At 34.0% G+C, this 20,289-nt stretch overlaps 3 protein-coding genes across 5 annotated transcripts; 2 read left to right on the top strand and 1 right to left on the bottom strand.

Annotated features, from left to right (window-relative positions):
- Positions 1–1,377: 1,377 nt before the first annotated feature.
- On the bottom strand, positions 1,378–6,888 carry LOC145612234 (uncharacterized). The gene is made up of 9 exons (XM_081667612.1): positions 6,794–6,888; positions 6,590–6,714; positions 5,792–5,892; positions 5,267–5,462; positions 5,090–5,182; positions 4,111–4,170; positions 3,935–4,009; positions 2,959–3,039; positions 1,378–1,764 (listed from the first exon to the last, which is right to left on the bottom strand). The coding sequence occupies exons 1-9, from the start codon at positions 6,873–6,875 to the stop codon at positions 1,393–1,395; spliced, it is 1,185 nt and encodes a 394-aa protein (XP_081523738.1). The 5' UTR covers positions 6,876–6,888; the 3' UTR covers positions 1,378–1,392.
- A 1,488-nt stretch (positions 6,889–8,376) lies between these two features.
- Positions 8,377–13,003, top strand: LOC145611969 (uncharacterized). 2 transcript variants are annotated; one of them, XM_081667350.1, is made up of 11 exons: positions 8,469–8,499; positions 8,673–8,803; positions 9,004–9,121; positions 9,201–9,287; positions 9,397–9,521; positions 10,801–10,897; positions 11,020–11,097; positions 11,182–11,401; positions 11,786–12,009; positions 12,355–12,422; positions 12,599–13,003. In XM_081667350.1, the coding sequence occupies exons 2-10, from the start codon at positions 8,682–8,684 to the stop codon at positions 12,376–12,378; spliced, it is 1,095 nt and encodes a 364-aa protein (XP_081523476.1). In that variant the 5' UTR covers positions 8,469–8,499; positions 8,673–8,681; the 3' UTR covers positions 12,379–12,422; positions 12,599–13,003. The 2 variants fall into 2 exon arrangements, with proteins under 2 accessions (XP_081523477.1, XP_081523476.1); XM_081667351.1 differs by lacking the exon at positions 8,673–8,803 and having other exon boundaries at positions 8,377–8,499; positions 12,599–13,000.
- A 540-nt stretch (positions 13,004–13,543) lies between these two features.
- Positions 13,544–17,487, top strand: LOC145612104 (uncharacterized). Of its 2 annotated transcripts, none has more exons than XM_081667475.1 (9): positions 13,544–13,723; positions 14,550–14,775; positions 15,087–15,173; positions 15,334–15,458; positions 15,721–15,817; positions 15,953–16,030; positions 16,217–16,442; positions 16,718–16,941; positions 17,238–17,487. In XM_081667475.1, the coding sequence occupies exons 1-9, from the start codon at positions 13,650–13,652 to the stop codon at positions 17,256–17,258; spliced, it is 1,158 nt and encodes a 385-aa protein (XP_081523601.1). In that variant the 5' UTR covers positions 13,544–13,649; the 3' UTR covers positions 17,259–17,487. The 2 variants fall into 2 exon arrangements, with proteins under 2 accessions (XP_081523601.1, XP_081523599.1); XM_081667473.1 differs by lacking the exon at positions 13,544–13,723 and adding an exon at positions 14,282–14,437.
- The last annotated feature ends 2,802 nt before the right edge of the window (positions 17,488–20,289 follow it).

Genomic DNA, 20,289 nt, shown 5'->3' with positions numbered 1-20,289 from the left:
ATAAAACAAAACTTGCAGTTGGTCATCATAGTTGGCTGGCTGTTGAAATTATAAGTTAATGACTTGTTGTTTTCTTGACAAAGAATATGACCACCTTAAAAAAGGGGCCAGAAGAATATTCTTGTTCATTTCAATATAATTGGGCTCTAAATTCTAGTAGGAGTACTTGTATTACTCGTACATTTTTGTAATCTAGCTATGCCATTTTCCGAATTTTTTTGGGGGGTTAGAAGACTTAACAACTTAGAAGCCATTTGACAATAGGAGTCTTATGTCGAATAAGCAAGCTAAATTTTTCGAAAATTTAGAAACAATATTACCAAGTTAACTTTTAATGGGTCAAAATTAAGGAGAGAAGGGAATAACTCACACAATCAGACACAACATGACGACACATATAGGAACATGATCCTAATCGGTTAACTTGTACGAGACGTTTGGTTAGTAACTTTGTATCGATTTATAATGAAAATACAACTTGAAATTTAGTACACAGTATAATCTATGAAATTTAGTAACTTATCCCCTCTAGTTGTTTGGTTTAGCCTTTCGGTATTAGAAAAAAGCAGCCATCTCAAAGGTATCAAACACAATCGAGTTGTGATGCCTCAACCCCTTCCACACTATTGTCACCCTAGATCAGGATAGGAGTAACTGCTTGTTGATGAGGTTGTCAATCCAAGGAAATTATAGTTAACCTGTCCTAAGTAAGATTTTATCTAATCGTCACCTTAGAAAAGGATTTGTCTATGCATAAGTTATTAATATGGTGTATATCTTTCTATAACAATGACTACTTTACTAAATTGTCACACTTATTTTGCTCAAATGTCATAACAACAAAGATGTTACGGAGCATCTATCATCAAAGAGAGGAACAAGCAAGAAAGATGAAGGCGCATGTCTTTCTTTCGGGAAAGATGCCGCTTTTTCCTCTAGCAGTCCAAACAGAAAGATAAACAAAATATCATTCATTTTGGGCTTATTAATTAAAAATACTCTTTTTTTATTTTTTTTGGCGGGGGATGGTCCAGCAGCAAGGGCAAATCTTTCTCTAGAATCTAATACTGTCCAGACCTGCAATAAAAACACTGTAATATTTTCGAACATCTCGGAAATTTAAGTTTCTGAAGAGGCAAATCTTTGGAGTGCCTGATTAACTTGTCTTTGAGATGAAATCAACTAACCGAAGATGGTTAGTATTAGTGGCATGGAGGCAGATAATTACATATTCGTGTTAGTAATTATACTAATCACACTCTAAAAACAGCCTATGACCTGCATTCTGCAGTATCCTTGCAAAGCTGTCCAACCATTGTGTTAGTACAATAGGAAAAACATAGAAAAACTGATCAAGAATGAAAAGCATGATTAATCATTAAATTAGCATGACTAATTAAGTTTGTCCTTCCACATTGTATAATTGCATCGGTTTTGATTACTTGCAGGAACACAGGATACAGGCGCCACACTGTCTACTATAACATTGCCCTCACAGTCTATCATATAAGATACGTCTAAGCTTTCCAAATTAAGATGATAAACAATAAGGCTAGGATCACATATTTCGCTTACAGGATTGGAGGTTTCCTCACCTTCACAGTCTTCTCCATTTGGAGAAATTTCAGCTGGTCCCACATTTCCTACTGTTGATATGGATTTATGAGGTCGGTGTCTCTGTGATGATGATCGTATGTCCCATGAAAGAACCTGCTCAATCAATTTCTTCATCTCACTGGGTGATGAATACAAACTGCTTCTCTTCTGAAAATAGATTAGATAACTTCAATTACATTGGAAAACTATGGACACTCAAGATCATGCAGACAAGAACATTACTATTCTGGAATTGACATCAGTCAGTCACTGTTATCTATAACTGGAGTAAATCACTCAGTTCCGAAAAGGCAAAAAGTTATCAACACTTTAGGAATGGAAAAAAAAAAAAAAAATTAAGAGTTACCCTTGTTTTTTTAAAGAAGTATTTCTCTTACCCTTGGACATATAATATCAATAGTTCCAAGGTAATTTTGCGCCATGTTTGTCAGACAAATTTAAAAGAAATCACCAAGCTAAAGGGGCAATTACAATCCCTATAACTTGCTAAGATCCACATGTAGTTGGAGTATTAAAAATTATCCCAAAGACCCAAGTTGGTACAGGATTGTTTCGGTAGGGCTGACAGCATTGCCAAAATAAAGACAGGCACATTCTACTCTCAAAAAACATGGGGTACCTACGAGTAATTTTAGGGATAATCTTCAGTATTCTAATAGTAATTTTGGGGATAATCTAATCCATTGTGTGAGTTCTTAAATTGAGAAAGCCCGGGAATATTTGAAATAATCAGCATCTTCCTTAAATACTTGTAGTCAATTAAGCTGTTCTCATGATGCAAGAAGCTTTTCTCATCTTGAAGGACTATAAAGTGTTATGGATCGGGTCAACGACCTAAGTCAACCCTTGAGGGTATACTCGAGGCGCAGGAAAGAAGGGCAGCAAGCAGCATAGGGAAGCAACATCAATTGGCAACATGACAAAGTTAATTAAGAGAAGAGAAGGAAAGCAAGCAAACCAAGTTCTTTTATGTCATTGTATGGTTTTTCCATTTTAGTGTTAAAGAGTCACATGTATTAGTCTTAAGGTCTTTCGTGACCATTAGCCTTGTTGGTATAAGTAAGTAGTAGTAGTAACAAGGGAGAGTATCCAGAAAATTTGAGTGAACTCTTTGAGAGATTGGTAGCCTCAAGCTACTTGAGAGATTGATAGCCTAAAGCTAGTATTATCCCCCATTAATTTGTAATTGCAATTAATTAGTAATCAATCATCAAGCTTTCCTTCTCAAATTAGTGCAAATTGTTTACATTAGTATCTTGCGCAACCCGAGTACATAACATAAAGCTGACAAGGTTACCAGCATAGGAGTAATAATTTTATAGAGATGATGGATAAACATACCACTGATTCCCAACCATCTGCAAGAGCCGAGTGGAAGCTCTCTGAGAAAATAACAGAAGCCACAGCTAATAAGCTGTCTTCCTGCAAGATCAAGAAGAGAATTAGGGTGGTTCTAATCAAATCATAGACATATATAATGTGAAAATGGGAGGACAGACAACTTAAACAAAATAAATTCATATGTTCAGTACGCCTCTGACATGAGTGACATCTCAAAGTCAAATCAGAGATTACAGTCAGAGAAAAGGTGCTTACAAAATTAATACACAGTCCATGATCTCATAGATACAATGCCGACATTTTAGCAACCAAAGCACATTTAATCTTAAACAGGGAGAACAAGTGACAGCAAACTTGGAAAAAGATATAACATTCTTCTAGTTAATCACTAGCATGCAAAATTCAATTGCCATATTGGTTTTACTCATTCCCTTCCCTTTTCTAGCACGCTTATAATTAGAAGAATGACTTAGGACGTAAAAGGAACCAATAAGAAACTTATAAAGGGGATGGCGGCCTTTCAATTTAAACCAGGAATTTTTCTGGAGTCAAGAAGCTTGTATCTTGCATGCCATCCATGTGTAGCTTGAACTCATGAACTGTCAACAAGCATAACAATTAGCATGGAGGAGCAGGGTTGAGAGATAAAAAGCAGTAATCTCATTTCCAGGGGCACTAGGAGAAGAGAGATTGTTGGACCTATCAGTTTATCTAATATGATAATGCCTCAATTCCTAAAAACTCCTTCCAGACTAATCAGCCTATAAGATAGCTATCCTCACTTAAGCCTAAAGATAGAATCCCACAGTGAATAAGGACAGAAATATTATCTTTCAAGATTTAGCCTTGAAACCAAACAAAGAACCAAAGCAGGACCAGATGATCATATACGAAGTATATAATTTCTAAATCCTCTCCGAGTCAAGAAGATTAACACTTTCAAAAATATGTAAGTAAACTATCAGAGAAAGTTTACCTTAACCCATTCTGGCACCATTGAATCTTGGATACTGTCACAATATGGAAGATAAGGCTTCACATCCAGTACTGGCTGTCAACAAATTTAGATAAATTTAAATGCCACACTTAAAGCCATCAACACTTTAACGACCACCTTAGCCTAGCAGAAAATGCGAGGAATGTAGCACTTACTGTTCCATCTACCAAATCCACACCAGAAAGTAAAATCATGTGTCTTTGGACAGCCTCGATCTGAAGAACGAAAACAATTGCTACCTAAGTTAGCATGTGCTACTCAGTTCAATTATTTGCACATAACTTGCAGAATTGAATCATATTAAGGCCTAAGGACATAAAGATTTAACCTATCCTTCTCACTCCACCAAGAAAACCATGTTTGTTGCCTTGCTTAATGTTTCTAGAACTGTTATGGACTGGGTCAATGAGGTCAACACCGCAAGTCAGCCACCACTTTTGGTGTATACGAGGCACGCAAAGAGGGGGCAGAAAGGGTCAACAGAAGCAAGGAACAAGGAGCAACAGGACAAAGCCAATTAAAGAGAAGTTAGGGAAAGAAAGAAGCTTCCTTTAATCATGTTCTTTGTGGGTTTCCATTTTAGTTAATTAAAATGTCACATGTATTAGCTAGGTCTTGAGTATAAGTATTGTAGTCTAGTAGTAGGAGAGAACATCCAGAAAATTTGAGTGAAGTTCCTTGTGAGATTTGTGGTCTAAAGTCACTAAGAGACTCATAGCCTAAAGTTATGCTTATCCTCTGTAATCTGTAATTCAGTTTATTAATCAATCAAAATACTCAAGCTTACCCCTTAATTGTGTTAAATTAATATTAATTGTGTTGCAAGAATCTGGTACATAACAAGAACGTTTAAAAATTTCTTGCACCCAGCAGGGATGCAGAATAGGAAAAACAAAATAGAGACTATGTACTATTTTCCTCAGGGAGAATACAAATCTTCAAATTTCCTTCACATTGTTTTTGACACCTCTTTGGCTAATGATAATTATGCTCTTAAAATAGATTGCAACCAATCCCTGTACGTTTTATTTCCTAACAATTTTGTTAGATATTCTCCTTGAACAATATTCATAAATCTATCCTAAATGTTCCTCTTAAACAAAAAGAACTACATTTAAAAGGGAGAATACTTGCCTTAGCAACAGTTAGACCAATTGGACTGGGACGATGGGGGGTTCTTGTTGCATATACTCCTTTTTTGCCTCCTTTTAATCGTGGCACCCTCACCTATTCATTCATATAACAATTGTTAAATACTGAGGGGGTGGGGTGCATAAATAACACGGTATCAGTAATAAATATAGTGCGAACCTTGGCTTTAACTTTCGATCTGGAAGGCTCTAACCATAACTTATCCAAATCAGTATTTAAATGGAATACATATATAATCCAAATATGAGAATACTCTTCAAGACCTTCCAACGATGCCGGAGGAACCCTCATTGGGTCAAACATTAAACATGCTCTAGCAAGTGGCACCAGCAAAGGTTGTCTAGGCGTACCATTCCTACATCAATTAGAATTGGTACTTTTATATGAGCTAATGCTAAACTGAATAGAAGAATATCTCACGATTCCACTACACCCTAAAAGTTCATATGAGTTTTGCTGAAACTTGATCACCAAATCCTATACATAACTCATACTTGCAACTTAATAATTTCTACAGCAGTTATTACAAGGATATAAATAGGCAAGCCTGGTTACATTTTCCCTTATCATTTGCACTCTTCCAATATTTAGTTGTTAACCATAAGCTAGTTGAATATTAACATTTACTTTACAGCTATCACCTCAACATTGCTTCAAGCTCTGCCCCACAAAATCATTGAGTACCTGGTTGAGAAGCAAGATTGGACCGTACCAATCGGAATCATGGGATAAGATGTTGGATCCATATTATCTGGCTTCTGTTGCAGCAGTGCCTTCCTCAATTCCTAGAGATATATCCAATGAAACATCAGGGACTTCATGAATCAAATAAAACAAAAGAAATCGTCAACATTCTACGTGTCAATCATCATACAACAATGTCATATTATAACGCGTTTTCAATGACACAAGCCAACACTTCTAATCATTACACTTGAAAAATATATTGCAAGGATTTTAGAATTCCCAAAACATTATCTAAATGAGTGAATGTTCTTCAGCGAGGATTCAACTCAAGAATGAAAAGAGAAATACCATACAAATTGGTTAGCCCTCTTCCATTAAAATTACTTATATTACAAGTCCCAATAGGTTGAACATCTGTATCATAGGAGTCATCATTGTACATAAATACAGTTCATTCAGTAGCTTTCTTTTCTTGTTTTTCATTCACGAATCGATTCATTCGTTTGATCCACAAAAGAATGAAATAAGAGCAATGGAAACCAAAGCCATTCCACAACTTCTCTTATATAACTACTAAAACCATCCAACTCCAAGAGCAATCAAATGGACTACTGCACAGAGAAATGAACTTCTCAGACCATGTCTGAGATCAATATGTGGGTTTGGATTCGGGTTCGAGTTCAGTCTCAAATGCAATCATAAACATTCAAAGTTTTCAAAACCATCAATACATTCCTAATTGAAATCATCAATGAAAACACCAAAAAGACAAGAAATTTATAATGTAAGAATAACCTGTTGAGCTCTAATTCGGCCTTGTCGTTCAGCAGCACACTTATCAACAGAAGATTTAAGAGATGCCTCCAGTTGTTTAACATTTGATTCCATGGCTCTCCATTTTTTACCCAGTATGTAATAAGCTGCTCAAAATTCAAAAACAAATAAATATAAGAAGACATTAAAGATACAATCTTGAAAGAGAATAAGATAGAGAAGCACCAGTAATGGCTGCAACAGAGAGGGTGAGGGTGAAGGCGAAGGCGGTGGGTAGCCATTGTGATGTTGCTGTAGAGTCGCCCATCAACTAAGAAAGGGTTTTGCGCAAAGAGAATAGTTATGTTATATATGCCCATATGGGTTTTTAGTTCATAGAATTGCCAATTACGGAGTAGAATGTATCAATTTGATTACTTGTAGTAATTTTCATCAATTATTGACTTGGTTCTTGTCAAAATAAATAATTAATTACTGATTTGGTTAAGCTTAGTCCATGTAGACGAGAAGCGTACTGAACTGAACTGATACCAGTATACTCCTACAGTACATTAATACCAACAAACACAAAATGCTTTATTGGAGTAGTATTCTTTGTTAGGCCCTGTTTGATTCACCTTACTTTTGCTGAACTGAAATTATTTTTACTGAATTGAACTTATTTTTACTAAACTGAACTGAAATTATTTTTACTGAAATTAAATTATTTTTACTGAACTGAAATTATTTTTACTGATTTTCTATTATAATTCTTCTTTCAGAAAACTGAATTTTACTGAACTGAACTTATTTTTACTGAACTGGAATTAATTTTACTGAACTGAACTGAACTTATTTTTACTGAACTGGAATTATTTTTACTTAATATTATTTTTGTAAGGTGAAAAGAACATTGCCTTAGAGCAAGATTAGCCCTGTCTTGTCTTAAGATTTTTTTCCCATGCCACATCAGATTTTAATAATTTTTAATATTTTATAATTATGTTAAGACTCTATAAGATTCAACTAAATTTAGATCTTCATTCATCAGACTTATTTAAGATTACTCAAATATACATTCTATTTTTAGTTTGTATAATTTTCAATGGTGTCGTAAATTACGTATTTTACATAGGCACATATTTGAAAAATAATATCAAACCACTAATAGATAAAATTATAAATAATAATGAAATTACGTGAATATTGTGATCGATATATATACATAATACCATAGCCAAAAAATTTACATTTTTTTATAATTTATTTGTTGATAAAAATAATAGCAAATATTAGAATACATTAGATTAAAATACAAAAAATATACGGCCAATTTTATCAATAAAAATAAATACAACAGTCAATTGCAATTAGATTTACACTTTACATGTTTCAATAAAATAAGATCAAATTATTGTTAACGATAATATTTTTTGGAAAAAAAGTGTGCTTTGGCATACGTATATGGACAAAATACAGTGTATAAAGTATGAACTGAGTCTTAAGTTAGGTCTTGAATTTTCAAGACTCCATTTAAGACTTTGATAAGACTTTGCTTCATAAATGCATAAATTTTGTGAAGTCTTGTCTTAAGACAATTTAAAAGTGATTTGCTGATGTCATGTATAATCTTAAGACCTAGGGCTAATCTTGCTCTTAGTAGTAACAATAATATTATACTAACATGTGTGAGTAATGAGTTAATGACTCAAGTCATTATAGGAGGAGAAATGCTACACCGCTAAACCAAATTAGAAAACATATCTTGTTTACAGTAAACTAATTACAAGTAGCACTTCGTAATTGATTAATTAAATATAATTAGCAGCATACGCCAAACCAATTAAAACTATGCATCAAACAGAAAGAATTGAATCAACAATTCAACTCTTAATCCAAACTCCTTTTTACAATTCAGAAATTGGAGTACACCTGAAGTCACAGAATTGAAGGTTAGAGAATGTTCTGCTATTTCCAAGAATCAATTTTTGTTATAAACATAGTACTAGACTACTAGTACATCAATTTTTAGCGCTTTCAGTAATGCGGGTTAATTAATTAGTTAGCACATACAATATATCTGATCATCTGATATATATGCATATTCCCTCTGATTTTAATGCAGATTTATCACATGAAAAATATGTTGAAATCAGTTCAATTTCTACTACCATACATTTTGTTTTCTTTTTACTTCTTTGAGGTTGATGTTGATTCTATCAATGCCCATTTATATTTGCATTCCAATTTTAGCAGGTGGGTATTTTTTTTTTTTTTTATTTCAATTATGTCTTGCTTTTTTTGCATATTTCTGCATTTATTTTTTACATTCTTGGTTTTCTTGGGTTTAGGGTTTATGGGTATTGACTGTTTGGATTAAAATGTGAATGATTGCAATTTTGGTATGTTGGTTATAATTAGCTCCTCATATATGCACTAATTAGTAGTAATTACAGCAAGGGAGCAGCTGAAGTAGTGAGAAACGATACCATGTTAACAGTTTTGAAAGAAGAGTTCACATTTCCTGTCGATTCGCCCCCGTTTAAAAACTGTCACGCTTCTACCATTGTTGAGGTGATTAATTTAGATGAATTGATGATTTGCTAACTTGACATTGTTGGGGCGTTTGTAGCTGAAGATTAGAGTTTTGTAGGTTGAGAAGGATCATTTTTTGGTTGCTTATTTTGGGGGAACTGAGGAAGGCGCGCCGGATGTTAAGATATGGTTGCAAAGATATAAGGTAGTATCATTGCAGGAAGCAATGTGAACTTATAAGTTGTGAATTTGTTTCATTTTTCGTGTCAGGCATTAGTTTGATTCCTGCATCCATTTTATTATGTTGTATGTAGGATGGCTCTTGGAGTTCACCTATTGTTGCTGATGAAGAATCTTCCATTCCAATGTGGAATCCTGTACTTTTTAAAGCATGTGATCAGTTGCTTCTGTTTTACAGGGTTGGTCAAGGCGTTCAGAAGTAAATTCTATTTCTTTGCTCTTGTTGGCTCAGAATATCTTTTGATTCATGGAAAATTGGAAGACAACTTATTGTTACTAGATATTAGTTGAATAAAAAATATGCATATTCTTTCATTTGTAACTTGAATGTGTAGCTCAGCTGTAAAATTTGGCATGTATGGAGCAGTTGGTGACTTTTGAATCAATCTGTTAATATATTTTGGTGTTATGACAGCCTTAAGCTTAGATGTTCTTAATAATGTGATGGAAGAGTTGATAATATCGACAATGCTGCATTTAAGTAGCTGTTTCTCTTTGTTTAGTTCTTGGCCTGAAATGTTTCCTTTGTTGCATGCACACTTTTTTTCTTTCTTCTTTTGTGTGTGTGTGTGTGTGTGTGTGCGCGCGTGTGTGTGCGTGTGTGTGTTTCAAATTAAAATGCGTTTTTCAAATGTTCAGCTACTTTTTCCTCTTCTATAACTATTTTGAACTTGTGAATCGGAGTTCTTAAATTCTAATTCGCTTTTATATCATTGCTTCATTCACTTCAAAGTGAAAAAAAATAATAGGTCGAAAGAGTAGCTGATACCTAGCAATTTGTTAACATGCCTGATTTGAGCCAACTTAACCAAAAAACATTCAAATACTTCAAAGTTTATCACTGATCCTTTTTCGTATAGAGTCTAAGTAAATTTCATGCAAGGTGTTATATCTGTCCTGATGTCCACTTTGAAAGCTTTTCACCAAAGGCTCATCTCCAAACAAGCTATATATAAGTCAGACTGCTGTATTCACCCCACATCCCCGTATAAGTTTCCTATCTGTCTCATCATATATCTATCTTGTGCTAGACTTTCTCACCTGTTCTATTTGACATGGATTGTCATTTTGCTTGATTCCTTTTGTATAGGATATTGAGTGTCATAACTGCTGAAAGACAATACAAATTGTCATTAGTATCGCATGGTCTTTAACAGTTTAACCCAGTGCTACTGGCTTCCATGAGCAATAAAGCTAATTTGGATGGATGAGGCTCTTTCTGGCCTATGATTTTCCCTTGACATATTTTTTGTTGGTTGCTTAGAAATTATTCGAAGATCCAGCCTTTGAGTACTAAATTACCCAACCTAAGACTTGCTTGTGGAAAGCATCTTTCATGTGTTATCTGGCTTTCTGTACTGTGAATAAGAATGTTGAGTACTTTGAATTTAATGGAATCAAGGACTGTAGCTATCTGCAGTGTTATTGTTTATTGTGAATGTTTTACTTGTTCTCATTGTTTGGTCAATGAACTTCAGTTGGACTGGATGCATGATGCGTTCATTCGATGGAGGTTATACTTGGACAAATAGAGAACAACTTCCTCCTGGTGTATTAGGACCAATAAAAAATAAGGTTCAGATTGCCCTTATATTTTTCTCCTTTTCTATATTGAAATCATCTGTTTGCCATAATGTAATTTGTGTTATACATTCATACTCGAAGTGTTTTTTTTTTTTTCCTCCCCCTCTGTTCAGCCTATCATGTTGGATGATGGGCAGATGATCTGTGGGTCTTCTGTAGAAAGCTGGAATTCTTGGGGGGCTTGGGTGGAGGTAAGACATTCTAAGACCAGGTACAAATTTGATCATCGTCGCCTTGGTTTGATTTTATTTTGATTCCTTTTTCTCTTTTCTAAGGTAACATCTGATTTAGGAAAAACTTGGAGAAAAAATGGACCAATCTACATCCCGGGCGAAGGTCTGAGTGTGATTCAACCTGTACCTTACCAGACAGCAAATGGGAGTTTAAGGGTTCTCTTAAGATCTGCTATTGGTAGAGTTTGTATGTCGGAATCCTTAGATGGCGGTCACACCTGGAGTAATGCACAGCCAACTGTACTTCCAAATCCCAATTCAGGTTCTTGTCAGAAAGCATTTTGAGTAGTGATTTTTGAAAAAATCTTTTAGCTGTAATTTATGTGGACAGTCTGAATTAATGGCTTCATTTCAATCAAATGAACCCCTCTGAAGCTCTAAGTGACAAAGCTATACCTGCAACTGCTTAACCCTTGATAAAAAATATATACGCAGTAACAAGATAACACCTTGCATTTTGTAGTTGAAGATTAATTAGTTTGTTTGAACTTATTGAACTAAAAATATACATCTTAACTCAATTTCCATCTATATTTGCACTTGTAACTTTATTTTGGCCAGATAACAAAAAAACACTCTCTTGCTAAGAATTCAGGTAGTTTGTCTGCCTTTCTGCTGACCTAAACCACATTATTTTATCTATTAGGAATTGATGGGGTGAAGTTGAAGGATGGTCGTCTTGTGCTTGCTTACAACATTGAAACGCGGGGATTACTCAAGGTTGCTGTGTCATGTGATGATGGTGACTCATGGATTGATGTTTTGACACTTGAGGATACTTCAGACATGGAATTCTCTTATCCAGCTGTCATCCAGGCAAGCGATGGATCGGTGCACATCACCTACACTTACAAAAGGGCACAAATTAAGGTGCGTTCAACTTTCTCCCCACCCCACCCCAACCTTTCTCAAAATCTCTATATGGATTTCTTCCTAATTAACCGTTGTGCTCAATATCTGATCAATATTGTCGTAGATTTTGTGAATTGTCACCTTTCAACTATAACATTTTGTTCATGACTTCCTCATTCAAATATCTGATCTTTCCTGGTAGAAGTTTTGCATTCATTCTTGTTTTTCAGAAGCCGGACTAAATTTTTATTCCTAGGAAGAAACTGGAATAATATTGTGAAGCTGTGTACACATTGTACTGTAGATAGTGTGAAGTCTCTTAATTGGGTATTTAGCTTAACCTTTGTCTTGTTTTTGGTCCAGCATGTTGTACTTCAACTCAATTGACGCGGTGAACCTTAAATTCTGTGGCAAGCCTGCTGGCTGCTGAGGTATTAGCATGAATAGTGTTTGCTTGATAGATCTGATATTTTTACTTCTCAAGTCCTAATGTTTGTAACTGCAGCTTGTGTTTTTTCTTTTCCTCTGGCATTACATATCAAATGCGTAATTTGTTGAGATAAAGTGAAATCTTCTTCTGTTAAGAAACTATTCTTTTTCTTGACAGTTGAAGCTCAGTGCATGCTTGTAGACTTGTCCTTCTACTCCAACTGCTGGATTGTTGCTGATTTTAAGCTGTGTTGCATTGACACACAAATGGACATAGATACTTGCAGGAATGCAATAATAATGTGTAATAAACTAACTATTCAGAAATAAACTGGTTACATATTATTTATGCTTCATCGGCTATGTGTATTGGTGTTTGAGTATGATACTTGTGACTAAAATGTGTGGTTTAAGGTCTGTCTGATCTGTTTAAATGCCTAAGCTGTAGCAGCAGTGTAGCACTGCTGTAGCGTGTATCACAACAGTGGATTGTCACTCTCTGTCCGAGTAGACATGTCTGTAATCTAGGTTGTAAGCTAAGTTTGAAGTTGAGATTATTGTAGCTGTGTCAAGGTTTTGTTAAGGCCTTAAGGGCCTCGCAGTATATACAGCCGTTCAAGTACTCAATTACCCGACTCTACGAGGATGTTGAAGTGGTCTGTGGCAAATAATACCTATGCACATAAGATTGTCTGAAAATAATGATGGAGGATGACATCCAATTTAAGTAATAAACGAAATAATAGAATTATACGAGTACTTTGTATGAGGATAATTTGGTCTTTTTGTTGGTCCGAATGAGCTAAAGGGCATAAATTACAAATGGAGGCAAGAAATTTGAACTTGTTATGTATGACCTATCATATACAAGCCCTCTATTTTAACCACTAAACAAATATCTCATTGATATAACAGTACTAAGTAGCTAACTATTAGATACAGGAAAAATTAACAAATATAATCCCAACTCTGTTTGCCAATCTCATTATAATCCATACTTTAATTAACCTAAGCTTAATCCTAATTATTTATGTGACATTCTCAAATTAGTATAGGGACTTTATAATTGTGACCTAACATAAACCCATCACGTGGCATCAGTTGGTCCATTGTTTTTGTTAAAAAGAAAGAAGTGTAGTGGGTAGAGTAAGAACTAAGACGCTCATCACGAAATTTCATGGCTTCCGGTGGCAATCAATGGAAAATTTGAAGCTGAATTGTTATCACAAATGTTGATGCTAGGGTTGTCGACAATGGTGGGGCATATACAGAGAAGAGGTTTTACACAGGAAGAAAGTTCCCTGTAAGTGTTATTGTTAAAGTATCCAGTATATTGCTGTCATTTTAGTTAAACCGTGTTTTTGTTGGCTGTAATGTTACTACGTAGTAGAATATGACAAAGTTGGGATTATTTATGTTATATGACACAACTCTTAACATTTAAAGAGCCGTAATAAACAATAACCCAATGGCTTATATTCGGGTTTACTCCGTATAAGGATCAAGCATCCTCATCTTACAGCAATGCCACCACCACCCACCCACCTCTTACCACAAATTTCTCACTATATAAGTCAACTACAAATAGATAGAAATTAAAATTTGAAAGTTAAACAAAGTAAAGCTTAAAGTTTATTGATGGTTCTTGAAGTTTAGATACCATACTCAGTACCTTTTGCTATATAAAAAAAAAAAAGATTCTGTATTGTGATAAAATTGCTGCAATTTGTGCCACTAAAACACTATAATTAATTATTAGCTAATCTGAAATTATATTGTGATTAGCAACATGGTATAAGAGTATTATATTACAAAATATTACCATAAAAAAAAAAAAAAAATGAAAAGATGGAGGCTTTTTATAAAGAAATTTGGCCTGACTAATCTCAAAGTCAATGTTTGGCCATGTTTACACATTTAATACACTCCATTTTAGATCAAGATTAACTTATCTATCAGAACAGCTTGTCTTAGCTAGCTTCTTTATCATTTGCACCTTGATTACTGCATTCTTAAGGTTATGAATTTCATCCTGAATTAGTTGTTATATGTAGTACTTGAGTTGTTTTGATGATAGTATCATTGATATGAATTCATGTTCATTTTCTAATACAGTTCAGCCATTGCAGTCTTGCAGATATTTCGTTTGAACTTACATACAGTATGCAGTTCGGTATTAGGCTTTGGGATGGTAAAAAGAGCTGTATCTTCACCGTCGTATTACTTATCCTTTTCTTTCTTTTGGTTGAGGGAGGCAAAACAAAATCTATCATGTTAAAGGTGGTGCAAGAGGAGTTCACCTTTGCTGAAGTTTCGCGCTCTTTCAACATGTGTCATGCTTCTACAATTGTCGAGGTACTTGTAAAAAATGATTGTGTGTAACTTTGTTGAGCCCATGAGTAAACCCTCATGTGATTGAAAGTGTTGTCCCACATTAAAACAAGTATAAAAAAGTGAAAGATGAGTATTGGGATGTGTATCACAACCCACATTGAAGAAAAAAGAAAGTTGTGTCCACTTTATTAGGCTAAGGGGCTACTCCCCTCATTGCCATATGGTTTTGAGGTGGAACTTCCTTGGTCGTATAAAGTGAACACTCGTGACAGGTGTAGGCTCATTCATCATCTCTGCAAGATCTATATATGTTTATTAGCGAGCTTTTGTAGGTTGATAAAGGTCATTTTTTGGTTGCGTATTTTGGAGGCTCCGGTGAGGGTGCACCTGATGTTAAAATTTATACACAAAGATATAAGGTAAGTGAGTGTAATACAGTCCAGTGAATTTCTGTTTATATATTTGGGAACCAAATTATTGATGTTTTATGCATTGAAAAAAACATGTACTTGAGTCATTTGAACAACGTTACATATTGTAGTTACATAAATTGAGACATAGGTACATGTTATTGTGCAGGATGGTTCATGGAGCTCTCCTATCGCTATCGAACAAGAACCTGAAGCTTCAGTCTGGAGCCCTGTGTTGGTTAAAGCACATGATGAGTTGCTCTTGTTTTTTAGAGTTGGTCCAACCTTTCAAACGTTCGTAATTTGTTCTGTTCTTTTCTGCTCTGTTGTACATTCTGAAATTTTGCACGATACTCCATCTTTGCACCATTCCTCCCTCCCTAGGAGATAAAAAAAAACCAATTAATTAAAATGAAAGACATACCAATCATCAATAGATTGTCAGCTTAACTAATTTTATTTCAACTAATAATAAACAATCTGATGTAAGAAAGTTTAGTTATGTATAACTTTGTGGTATACTAGTGCAGTTTAATAAAAGTTTGTGCTTGTGCAGTTGGACCGGAGCTATGAGGCGTTCAATTGATGGAGGAGTCACTTGGTCATCGCGTGAACAGCTCCCTGCTGGTATAATCGGACCTGTCAAAGTTAAGGTTAGGATCATATTTTGATTAATTCGTACTATAAATTCATCTTCCTAATTTCATTAATGTTGTAAATTTGTAATTTTAAGTTGCAATGCAAGATTCTTAATGTACGTTTACTTTTCTTTCTTCATACATATTCAGCCTCTTTTAATGGAGAATGGAGAATTGATATGTGGATCCTCTGTGCAAACATGGAATGCTTGGGGATCTTGGGTTGAGGTAATTACATACATTGTCTACTTCGTGAAGTTTTTGGGATGGTATCCTAAAGTCGTGGGATTGAATTTTGTTTACAATCATAACTTTGTGGCTTTCTTACACTTGCGAAATTACATTATGGTTTGTCTTTAAGACGAGTCTTTTTTTATTTATTGAATATTTTATGGCTTTAATCCGCACTTTTAGGTGACCCCGGATTTGGGAAGAACATGGAAGAAATATGGACCGATAGTGGTTCCAAATCATAATATGAGTGTGCTTCAACCAGTACCTTATCTCACAAAGAAGGGACGTATACGCATTCTTATGAAATCTCACTCGAGCATTGGTAGAGTTTGCCTAGCTGAATCTCGAGATGGTGGTCGTACTTGGAGTGATGCAGTGCCTACTCAACTCCCAGATCCTAATTCAGGTACCACCAGTGTACTACCTAAAGACTATGCTATTAGTAGACTTAGCAAAATTGATTCATATACGAAGTACATTTTTGAGATCGAATTTTGACTTTTAGTCTTTTATTACTAAGTGGTACATACAGTTTGTCTAACGTGTGTATATGGGCACATGCTAAGCTCCATGAACGTTATATAATTTCTGTTCGACAATTTTGCTTCATATTTACAAAAAATGGCCTATAGTTATATCTTGGGATAGTTTCTTACTGACCTGATTTACTTCCATGATCAGCAATCGATGCAATCAAGTTATGTGATGGGCGTCTAGTGATTGTTTACAACACAACTTCGAGGGGAACTCTCAAGGTTGCCATCTCCTACGATGATGGTGATTCATGGCTTGAAGTTTTGACACTTGAAGACACTCAAGGAATGGAATTCTCTTACCCAGCCATTATTCAAGCAAACAGTGGATTGATTCACATTACTTACACTTACAAGAGGACACAAATTAAGGTAATTTTTGCTTTTTATTTAATTTTGTCAACCAATCTATACTATTTCTATTGATAAAAGGTAAGGTGATTTTTCTTGTTCATATTAAAAGTCTATGCATCAATGTTTCCCAGTGGTAAACGTCATGAAATTGTGTTGTAGACGGCAGTTAATTACTGAGCAAGTTAGTTGGCTACACTTGACTTTACATATCTGCCCTCCAAGTTCCCCATGAAACGACACTACCACCCTCTTGTTAATACAGATTATAAACTTGTATTTTCTCTTTGATCATAACCTCTTTTTTTTCCTTGCAGCATGTTATTCTTCAGCCTTGAGCCCTTCAGGGCCCTTGACACTTGAACTGTAATGAGGATAAAAGGCATAAGATATGCACAAAATATTCGTTATATTCTTGTTTAATTATGTAACAATTATACGTATAGATCTAGGCATTTGATGGTCAAGTACATTTTATGCGAGGACATTCTTAAAATGTTTGTTTACTTATATGCCCCTATTGATATAATGTTAATTGCATCTAAGATTTTCCTTATTGATTTATAATTAAATCTTATGAATAGTGTCTAAACAATTATATCTCTAAAATATTTATTTATTTATTTGCCATCATTAATATTAATTGCCTTTTTTTACTCCACTCTTAAGAACAGTGTTTTGTTATTAGGCGTTCTTTTAATGGTTACACCACCCGCGGGATTATTAATCGTTCTTTTTTTAGAAAATGTTAATAAATACCAAAATCCTTTTCGGCGTCCAGTAGGCAGTAGCCCATTTAGGCTGTTCTCTTCACTTCTTGAAACAAGGAGATCTGGTCTGATTTTAATAAGGTCTAATCTGGTCTGACTGGATTTTTATTATCAGATGTGGTTTAATAAATTGAATAAAATTTGACCGCATTTTAATACTAATATATAAAGAAGAAAAAAAAAACATTATTAAAATTGATCTTATTAGGTTCGTCTCATTATGAACTTTTTGAATATGAAATTTTCATAATTTTTTGTAATACGCAATTAACGATATTTAGCAATAAGTAAATGATAATTAAAAGTTCTGATCTGGTCTAATCTGAATGTTTCTGATCTTATTGAGGAATAAGTATCTGAAATAAGTTGAAGAGAACATGTCTTTAAAACCCCTAAAATATTTGTTTACATATTTTCTCTCATTAATGTTGCCAACAATAATTGGAAGGTCTATACTAGCTATGGCATGCACATCACACGCGTTACCCACCCTGATATACAAAAATGTTCGACTTCAATGATGGAAATCACATGATATTTAATATTTTATGATCAATAATCAATAATTAATAATAATTGGTACCATGTCAAGATCTAATTAAGGTATTACATGATTAAGGTGAGTACATATATAATATATTGTATGTACATAAGTACATTCATGCCCACAAGGCCACAAGGCCACATGACTTGTTTAATGTATAGTCAATATTTTGATATGGACTACTCCCTCGCTTCTTTGAGTTATGAAAATTTTGTAGGAAGAAATGTCATGTTTTGATATGTACCATTAATGTGATAAGTGTCACAAAATGCTATATAAAACATTTATTTTTTTACAGTTATACGGAGTATAAAACAATGTTGGAGGTTAGTTGAGCAATTCCAATGGTTGCTTTTAGGGACTAGCTTGCAATTTAAATAATTTTCAAGCTAATAGCCAAACCATTGGAGGATATTTTAATAATTAGCTTGGCCAAACTAATGCCAAGTAAATTAGCTTAGCTAAACTAATTAGCTTGGAAATTAATTGTCTCTAATAAAATAATAATTATTTAAAAAATTAAGCTGAAAATCTAAATACTAATTAGCTTAACCATTGTAGTATAAATTAGCTAGAAGGAAAAATACTTTTGCAATCCTTAGTGGCATAGCAAGTTAATTTGTGAATTAGCTTGCTATTGGAGTTGAAGTTGGTGGAGTAATTCAATAATCACCTCTGGAGGTCTTAATTAGGATCAATGTTTTTTCCATCACCACATATCTATCCTTGTTTAATTTTTTGATAATAAAATCAATACCTTAATTAAAAATCAGATGGACTACAAAAGAAACTTCAAATATTATGGCCATTTATGGGCTATGGTATAAATCATGGGTAGTGTGTGAATTTGTACTTTGACAGGCTAAGTGGCCCAGTACTGTAAGCATATAATACTAGTCTCTTTTTTCGTTTTTATATTGGGCTTCACTTGTGATTTATATTTTGAGTTCGGTATTTTTAGGGCTTTTAATTATCATTTACTTATTGCTAAATATCGTTAATTATCATTTAAGAGAAGGAAATTAGGAGCTGAACTGAACTGAACTGAACTGAACTGAGCTGAACTGAACTGAACTGTGAACTGAACTCAGCTGAATTGAACTGAACTGAACTGAACTGAACTGAACTGAACTGAATTTCAACGTAAGAGAACAGGCCCTTAGAGTTTTTCTTCTCCTTTCTATTCTTTTTTTAGGGGTTTTTTTGATAGAAAATAAGTAAAAATTTCCTTTCATATTCCCACATTTTCTAAAAATTTGCAACAGATGGGATATTTATACTCCCTCCATTACTTTTTAATTGTTACGTTTTGAAAATTTTTCTCTCGCAAAAAGATTTCAAGTGTGATTAAAAAGTGACCGGTGAACTATTTATTAATAAGAGCCATAAGGGCAAATAATGAAAATTGATCCCAGGATCCCCTAGAATCGAGAAAGATGTTCTAATCACTTGAGCTATGTTAATATACAACTTTGATTATTAAGATAATTAATCATCAATTAGCACCTTATTTTATCTTAAATAATCCTATTTTTTGTTTAAGAAAAAATACTCCTATTTTTTTGAATAATTAATAATAACTTTGATCAATGCATTAATTAATTAATACAACTTATCATATTTTGATTAGTTAATACAAAGTACATCTTTTATCCTAATATATTAAAGTCAACTAAGGGCCTGTTCACTTTAGCTTAATTTCAGTTCAGTTTAGTTCAGCTTCAATCAGTTTAGTTCAACATCAATCAATTCAGTTCAGCTCCTAATTTCTCTCTCTCATAAAATATTCATTTCAGCTATATTCAATTCAGTTCAGTTCAGCTCCAATCAGTTCAGTTCAGTTCAGCTCATTTCAATAAATGTGAACAGACCCTAAATTACCTAAAATCATGTGTCAATCATAGTGTAACCTTTATATTAAAAAAATTAATAAACTATAGGACCAGTAAATTGAGTCGCTGATTAAAATGTAAAAACGAACAAAGGAATTTCTCTTTTTACAATCTAAGTTCAAACACTATCTAAACTTTAGATCTCTTTTTTTCCAATTAATAA

Source organism: Chenopodium album, chromosome 24 (genome assembly GCF_948465745.1).
Source record: "Chenopodium album chromosome 24, dcCheAlbu1.1, whole genome shotgun sequence".
NCBI lineage: Eukaryota > Viridiplantae > Streptophyta > Magnoliopsida > Caryophyllales > Amaranthaceae > Chenopodium > Chenopodium album.
The sequence above is the reverse complement of the archived record's forward strand: the minus strand, read 5'-3'. Positions and strand labels throughout refer to the sequence as shown.

Excerpts from the sequence above, each read along its gene's own strand:
- LOC145611969 (XM_081667350.1), top strand. The coding sequence starts at position 8,682 with ATGAAAAATATGTTGAAATCAGTTCAATTTCTACTACCATACATTTTG. Across the intron at positions 10,898-11,019 it reads TAGGACCAATAAAAAATAAG|CCTATCATGTTGGATGATGG; the intron begins GTTCAGATTGCC and ends CCCTCTGTTCAG. Across the intron at positions 12,010-12,354 it reads ACAAAAGGGCACAAATTAAG|CATGTTGTACTTCAACTCAA; the intron begins GTGCGTTCAACT and ends TTTTTGGTCCAG.
- LOC145612234 (XM_081667612.1), bottom strand. The coding sequence starts at position 6,875 with ATGGGCGACTCTACAGCAACATCACAATGGCTACCCACCGCCTTCGCC. Across the intron at positions 4,171-5,089 it reads TTGGTCTAACTGTTGCTAAG|ATCGAGGCTGTCCAAAGACA; the intron begins GCAAGTATTCTC and ends TTCGTTCTTCAG. Across the intron at positions 4,010-4,110 it reads TGGATTTGGTAGATGGAACA|CCAGTACTGGATGTGAAGCC; the intron begins GTAAGTGCTACA and ends ATTTGTTGACAG.
- LOC145612104 (XM_081667473.1), top strand. The coding sequence starts at position 14,316 with ATGTTTGGCCATGTTTACACATTTAATACACTCCATTTTAGATCAAGA. Across the intron at positions 14,438-14,549 it reads TTGATTACTGCATTCTTAAG|TCTTGCAGATATTTCGTTTG; the intron begins GTTATGAATTTC and ends CAGCCATTGCAG. Across the intron at positions 15,818-15,952 it reads TCGGACCTGTCAAAGTTAAG|CCTCTTTTAATGGAGAATGG; the intron begins GTTAGGATCATA and ends ATACATATTCAG.